The 7,500-nt window shown below is 45.6% G+C and overlaps 2 protein-coding genes across 6 annotated transcripts in view; both read right to left on the reverse strand.

Annotated features, from left to right (window-relative positions):
* The window catches only part of LOC119578073 (putative uncharacterized protein DDB_G0271982), a 24,996-nt gene extending 22,402 nt beyond the window's left edge, over window positions 1–2,594 (reverse strand). For 2 of the 5 annotated variants that reach the window (XR_005229180.1, XM_037925794.1), the window contains exons 1-2: window positions 2,208–2,594; window positions 1,289–1,459 (exon numbers count right to left, since the gene is read on the reverse strand). Coding sequence is in view for 4 of the 5 variants with exons in the window: in XM_037925794.1 (XP_037781722.1) it covers window positions 1,289–1,330 (42 nt within the window). In the remaining variant the exon portion in view is untranslated. Of the gene's footprint in view, window positions 1–1,288 lie in introns of all 5 variants that reach the window. The other 3 variants (XM_037925796.1, XM_037925793.1, XM_037925795.1) reach the window with 3 other exon arrangements.
* A 909-nt stretch (window positions 2,595–3,503) lies between these two features.
* The window catches only part of LOC119577653 (collagen alpha-3(IV) chain-like), a 9,896-nt gene continuing 5,899 nt past the window's right edge, over window positions 3,504–7,500 (reverse strand). The window contains exons 9-13 of the mRNA XM_037925214.1: window positions 7,424–7,500; window positions 6,490–6,672; window positions 5,738–5,915; window positions 4,766–4,880; window positions 3,504–4,386 (exon numbers count right to left, since the gene is read on the reverse strand). The exon at window positions 7,424–7,500 is cut by the window's right edge and continues 94 nt beyond it. Of these exons, the coding sequence (XP_037781142.1) occupies window positions 3,760–4,386; window positions 4,766–4,880; window positions 5,738–5,915; window positions 6,490–6,672; window positions 7,424–7,500 (1,180 nt within the window). The 3' untranslated portion in view covers window positions 3,504–3,759. The remainder of the gene's footprint in view (window positions 4,387–4,765; window positions 4,881–5,737; window positions 5,916–6,489; window positions 6,673–7,423) is intronic.

Genomic DNA, 7,500 nt, shown 5'->3' on the forward strand with positions numbered 1-7,500 from the left:
CTGTCACTTCTTTCTCTCGGTCACTTACTCGAAGAGCGTGGGTTTCATGAGAAGCGGATGCAGTGCTTCGGACAGTGGAGACGGAGTGCGGCTGTGGTGCAAAATGACGCTGAGGTTTGTTGAGTGGATATGGAGTGTGGGATAATGAGAAACGGGTGTATGGGGTGTGGGTATGGGGTGTGGGTATGGGGTGTGGGTATGGGGTGTGGGTATGGGGTGTGGGTATGGGGTGTGGGTTGGGGTGTGGGCATGGGGTGTGGGTACGGGGTGTGGATTTGGGGTGTGGGCATAGGATGTGGACATGGGGTGTGGGCATAAGATGTGGATATGGGGTGTGGGCATAAGATGTGGATATGGGGTGTGGGCATAAGATGTGGATATGGGGTGTGGGCATAAGATGTGGATATGGGGTGTGGATATGGGGTGTGGGCATGGGGTGTGGGTATGGGGTGTGGGTATGGGGTGTGGACATGGACAGAGGGTATGGGGTGCGGCCTTGTATAGTGCGTACGGAGATTGGGTGCGAGGTGGGCGTTGTGCTCTGCGTCGTGGGTGGGAATCGGATGTGGATGTGGGACAATAGAAGTGGATGTGGGGCTTTGCAAGTGGATACACGGTGTGAGGAAAACTGGGTCTTATTTATTCCAGAAGGGGGGACTTGTGCAATTGTGTACTCTAGCTTAAAAAAAAAGAAAAAAGTATATAAAAATACACCTTTCATTTGATGTCGCTTCATAATTAAATCTGCATATAAGTGTACGCGTGTGTGTGTGCAAATAAAATAACGATGAAAAAGAGAGAGAGAGAGAGAGAGAGAGAGAGAGAGAGAGAGAGGAGAGGAGAGAGAGAGAGAGAGAGAGAGAGAGAGAGAGAGAGAGAGAGAGAGAGAGAGAGAGAGAGAGAGTGAGAGAACGAGGAATATGTCGAAGGCCTTTTCGCTATATTGCTTCTTCTATACCCTGAAGAAGCGATAAAGCAAAGGGGCCTTCGATATATTCCTCTGTTTTCTTGTTTATTCCCTTCGTCATTTTATTTGCAGTTTGTTCAACATGAATCCTACGCGAGCGTGCGTGTGCAGTGAAGTGGATATGCGGATACATGCCAGATAAGGATATCTTAGTGTGCCGTCCATCCTGTATTTAAAACAAACAAGATGAAACTCTCTATAATACGAACAGATATGTAATCATTACAGACTTTCCATGGGCGAAAACAGTACCTTGTCACCACACCAGTGAATTAAACAATTATTCTGTCGTCACTATAGTTTAAGGGCACCATCACTCACCCCAAAATCATCACTGTCACTGTCGAAGCTGTAAAGATCCATTAAGGGCGAGATTCTTCAAAATCAACTATTCTATCAGCCTCGGTAGCATCCTCGGGTGTTGGGCTATGACCTGGCTTTCCTTTGGCTTAGTGTCTGTTGAATGAGCTTGGTAGAACGAGATTCATCGTGCTAGGTTGAGGAAGAAAGGGCGTGAAATTAAGTTCAAAGTGCAAACATTATAACAGCGACTTTGAAAGTGAAAAAAACAACAAAAAAAACGCGATAACAAAAACACACATTCCCGACCCTCCCTCCCTCAAAATATCGACAGTTGAGTAAAAAGATCAAAACTGGGATTGTATATCATATTCCATATCACAAATCACTTATTTTCCGCATACTTTACATAATGTCCATAAACCGCGGTGTAATGTCCAATCTCAATGTTTTTTCTTTCTTTCCTTTGACTTTGGAAATTAGCCCAAGTGTCTTGAAAAAAGAAAAGAAAGGACAAAAAAAAAAAAAATTAGATCATGACCAGAAATAAAACAATCCACTTTACAATCTCCTTTTCGTGCCTGGTGAATTTTGGCCTTGGAGGATGAGATCTTCATCAGACCTTGATTCTGGTTTATTTTCTTCGTGTATCGACCTTCCTAGCACGTGAGAACAAAAGCATTTTTTTCTTTTTCTTTTTTTTTACCACACAACAAGGCTCTATAAAGACGACCTGTGCACGCCTGGTCAGAAGAGCGAAGGGGAGTCCAGAGGTTACACTTGTATACGTTAAGATTTCCTCGTCCATTTCACATAGCACACCAAGAAAGTCATGATGGTTAGGTGCCATTGAAGAGAAATAGATTTCTCCGCCTTCCCAACCCCCCAAAACATAAATAAATAACAATCAGAAATTTTCAACGGTGTACACGAACGTCACCATTGTGTCATTTCCTGGAGAACATTTTAGCACCAAAGAACAGTAGGTATTTTGCTAGATGTTTGCCACTCCTGTGTTCGGTCTCGACTGCAGTGTGGCTTCACCTCAACTTAACTGTAAACCAAGCAGGAACTACTTACGCACGCGCGCACGCACACACGAAGGCACTCACATCTAGCAAGTGATTTTGGCACCTGTTCTGTATTCTGCAAATAGACGCTGCCGAAGTTTGCTTGTAGTCACATCATGATGTTATTTAATTGTTTTATCATTATTTTTTTCACCTTACGTGGGTATGAGGGGTGTGAGAAGGAGACACATGGAGGCGGTAAATGAAGGAAATGGCTGACTGGAGAGTACAGTGAGGGAAAAGAAAGTTGATATTTATGCTGGATGTATCCAGACTACACGCGCACGCGCACGCACACACACGCACACGCACACGCACACGCACACGCACACGCACACACACACACACACACACACACACACACACACACACACACACACACACACACACACATATTTTTGTAAACGATAACATGTTCAATATCAAAAAACATGTGTACAGATATCTATATGTTAAACAGGCCAACAAGTACATATATTTCTACGTTCTTTTATTTCTTTATATTACATTTTCTTCACCATATTTATTTACTTTAGAGAGGAAGGTCACAATCTGTTAAAGCAGTATTTACGTAAAGCTAAAATGAACATTACACTACAACTAAGCTGATAATAATGCTAATATCAAACATAAAAAAATGGCAGCGTCAGAGACATAATCAGTGGCAGTAGTTATCTTACAGTTTTTAATCTAATGTTCATGTCCAATCATTCGATAAAGAATTTAGCTATTGATAAGGTCAGAGAAAGAAAGAAAAAATCTGTAGCGTTAGACAGTGACCGAAGCCTTGCACTTCCAAAATTCATTGCTTGGTGTTGGTATGAAGTGAATAAGTTTCGACTCCTGTACTCGAAACACGTGTCCATATCCGAATCGATTTTGCTCTTCGTTTTAGAAATAAAAATAAATAAAGAAAAGAAAAGAAAGAAAGCAAAGTCGTCAGAACACCTAAGTAAGAGATCTACCCAAGCTTTCTGGGCAATTGGATCAAGTTCCTTGAGAAACATTAAAAAATGTCTTTTTTGTGTTTCGAAGTAGAGTCAAAATCAGCAATTCGTACACCTGCACCTGCAGGGGATTGAACCTTTCTATATGTGAACATTTTTGGAAAAAGGTTCATATTTGTAAGAATTCCTCAAGTTAAGGGCCAATAATAATCAATAAAAGTAAGGAAATGAACTTTTTCATATAATTTTTTTTTCTCTCGGGCGAAAAATTGCGTCACCCCCGTAAAAGGAAAGAAAAAGATAACGAACAAGCACTTTATCAAAAAATGACATCGGAAATCCATATTACAAACATCACCGAATCAGACAAAGGCGAAAGATGGATGTACAAAATAACACCTCAGACACAGAACACCGTAGTGTGTTGCTGTTTTTTTCTCGTCTTGATCCTCGCGACTTGGTCTCCGCGTCAGCCCTACCGAGCGTAGTGCTGCGATCGGCGTATTGAGCTTGGGGTCGGGCGAGTGTATTGATGATAGCGATAAGCATGAGGATACGACGAGTAGTAACCTCTGTGAAGGGCGGGGGCGACCGAAGGCGTGTGGCGATAGTATGGATCGAGAGGCACTTGGTAGTGTGTGGGGTAGGTGTTGTAGCGAGGCGTCGGGGGCGGCGGCCGTGTTGTTGCGTAGGGGCTGCTGTTTGGGGCGGGGCGCCAAGAGGGCTGAGCCGGAGGTCGGGTCGGCTGCACTTGGTAGCGCTCTCCCTGGTACTGCTCCGTGGCCTCCAGCTGATACCTTATCTGCTCCTCGCTGGGCGCCGGTCTTGGAAGCGAGCGGGTTTTAAAGCTGTTCCTCGACATGCACACGGTGCATCGACTCACGCGGCTCCTCAGACTATCGCCCTTGAGCGTGTCTTCCCGAGGCTTCTGGAACTGATCCTCGAAGCCGATGGTGACGAGCCAGTACGAGAGCGCCGTGCTGAAGGCGTTGCAGCTGCCCCGGCCGCTGCACTCGATGAAGGGCGTCGCGCGGAAGCTCTCGAGGCAAGACCCCGGGGAGATCAGGGACTGGCCTGACCCCTCGGCGGCGGCGTCCAGGTGCTGGGAAAGAGCCGGATGAATAAAGAAAGAAATAGGAAGGAAGAAAGAATAAAAAAGAAAAATGAAGGAAAAATAAAAAATGAAAACGAAGGAAGAAAGAAAGGCAAGGAAAAGAAAGGAGGAAAAGAAAAATAAACAAATGAGAAAGACGATAGAAAGAAAGGAAGAAAGTAAGTAAGCAAAAGAAAATCTGTGGCGGCTGCTGGGAAATGGCCAGATAAGTAAAGAAAAAAAAAAAAAACAAAAAAAAGATAAAAAAATCGACTACATCAAATATAATTCAATACATTTCGTTCTCATTCAAGCATCAGAATCTGAAAACCGAAATAGGAACAAACGCGAAAAAGCAACAACACACATTAACACACCCCATACGTACCATCAGGAAAGAATACCCAGTCCACAGAGATACCCAATTCTCAGGGCAGGACGGAACCTCTAGTGATTGGCTATGCACAGCTATGACGAGGCTTGGGTAGTCGCACACCACACACCTAGGGAGACGGCAGGGATTGTTCATCACAAGTACAGTGCAGTACGGTATCATTATTATCGTTATTTTTATAACTGTTATTATTATTAATATGATTATTGTTACTACTCATACTACTACTATTATTATCATTATTAGTATCATTATTATCAGTAGTAGTATCATTATTATTATTATTGTTATACTTTTACTACTACTACTACTGCTGCTATTATTATTATTAGCATTATGATCATCATTATCATCATCATTAGCATTATGATCACGATAACCAAAAACAAACAAACAAACGCTGTAATCATCATCATTACCATAATCATGTTATTATCACCATAGTTTTTGCTAACTTTTGAACTTGATTTTCCTTCCTAATACATACACACTAAGAGCAGTCACAATTATTGCTTACACGATGGTAACCTTTGATCCGAAATAACCAGAGACTCTAAACCAACAAACTGGAATAAATACTGATTCTTAGATTGAAAAAAGTGAAAAAAAAATGCTGCCACCATTTACATAGGCGAAGATACCTGGAGAGTGAACGACCTTATTATTCTTGTCATTGATTTTATTGTTATCATCTTCATCGTTATTCTCCTTATCTCCACTACCTATTTGCTCATAGTCTCTCCTATCATCACCTTCCTGATCCTATTACCTATCATCACCACCACCCTCCTCATCTGTCCATGCGTCACCATCACCACCGCCATCACTATCTCCTGCGCATCGTCACCACCAACCCCTACCTTATCCCCATCACATCGCACGCCCCCCACTCATCATCACTAACCCCTACATTGCCACCACTACCACCAATCCCTTCCTTATCACCGTCACATAACCCACACCTACCTGGAGATGTACTTCTCGATCTCAAACCCTCTCACAGGTGACATCGTAAAGGGTAGAGGTTCTTGGGTTGAAAGCCAGTATGAATAATCCCCTCTTTGTGCATATTGACAGGTACTGTTCATGTTGCAGAAGAGATAGGGCATCGTGCTGAACTTCCTGATGCAACTGCCTGGTGCGCCTGTTGCAGAAAAGGGGGGTGGGGGAGAAGGGAACGGAAGGGATGGGAGGGGGGGGGGAGACAAGATTTTTTTTTATCCGTATTGATATGTTTACTTGTGCTGTATGGAACTTGGATAATTGTGTGTCTGTTGTTTATCTAGATGAAATTCATAATCATATTATATTACTCATGATACGTCTACGAGGTAGTATTATTGAGAGAGAGAGAGAGAGAGAGAGAGAGAGAGAGAGAGAGAGAGAGAGGAGGAGAGAGAGAGAGAGAGAGAGAGACGGAATGAGAGAGGGATGAGAAGTGGAGAGTGGAGCAAGGAAGAGGAGAAAGAGAGGGAGAGAAGAGAGGAGAGAGAGAGGAGAGAGAGAGAGAGAAGAGAGAGAGAGAGAGGAGAGAGAGAAGAAGAGAAAGAGAAAGAGAGAAAGACAAAGAGAAAGAGAGAAAGAGAGAAAGAGAAAGAGTGAGAGAGAATCAGAGAGAGACCGACAGACCGACAGACCGATATACAGACAGACAGAGACAGAGCAAAAGAAAGAGGAAGAGACAAGGACAGACAAACGACAAACACACAGACACCCACCTAAGTCCTGCCCGTGTGCCCTGTGATTCCCCAGCACATACAGGAGTGAATATCCTTCCCACAGCCTCGCCGCTCCCAAGGGACACGCTGGGGCATAGGACTCTTGGCTGTGACGCGTTACCAGGAAACTCGTAACGTTGCGACGTCTTGAGGCCCCGGGTTCGCCTGGGGTGCCGGGGTAACCTGGGGGAAATAGGGAGGGAAATACTGATGAATGACATAATAGTAAGGATGATAATGACAACCTAAATGACAATGTGATAACGATAATGAAAGGAAAAAATGTCGACACAGTCATATCGCGACGCCCGAGTCACGACTCCCTTGACGTGGTGCCCAGTGCCACCCCAATGCCATCCCAGTGCCACCCCAATGCCATCCCAGTGCCACCCCAATGCCATCCCAGTGCCACCCCGATGCCATCCCAGTGCCACCCCCGGTGCCAAACCAGCACCTTCTAGTGCCACCCCACTACCACCCCGGTACCATCCCAGTGCCACCCCAGTACCATCCCAGTCCCACCCCAATGCCATCATCGTGCCACCCCAATGCCATCCCCGTGCCACTCCAATGCCATGTCAGAACCACCCCAGTACCATCCCAGTGCCACCCCAGCACTATCCCAGTGCTCCCCCCCCCAGTGCCAAACCAGCTCCTTCTAGTGCCACCCCACTACCACCGTAGTACCATCCCAGTGCCACCCCACTACCATCCCAGTGCCACCCCATTGCCATCCCAATGCCACCCCAATGCCATCCCCGTGCCACCCCAATGCCATGTCAGAAACCACCCCAGCACTATCCCAGTGCTACCCCCCCCCCCGGTGCCACCCCAGTACCACCCCAGTCCCCCCCCAGTGCCAAACCAGCTCCTTCTAGTGCCACCCCACTACCACCCCGGTACCATCCTAAAAACACGTGAAGCCTCAACGTACCTGGTAATCCCGGCGACCCAGCAGGTCCTTGGCCCCCAGGGTCGCCCCTCGTTCCCTTGGCGCCGCGGAAGCCCTCC

The sequence above is a fragment of the Penaeus monodon genome, chromosome 10, assembly GCF_015228065.2.
Source record: "Penaeus monodon isolate SGIC_2016 chromosome 10, NSTDA_Pmon_1, whole genome shotgun sequence".
Classification (NCBI taxonomy): domain Eukaryota; kingdom Metazoa; phylum Arthropoda; class Malacostraca; order Decapoda; family Penaeidae; genus Penaeus; species Penaeus monodon.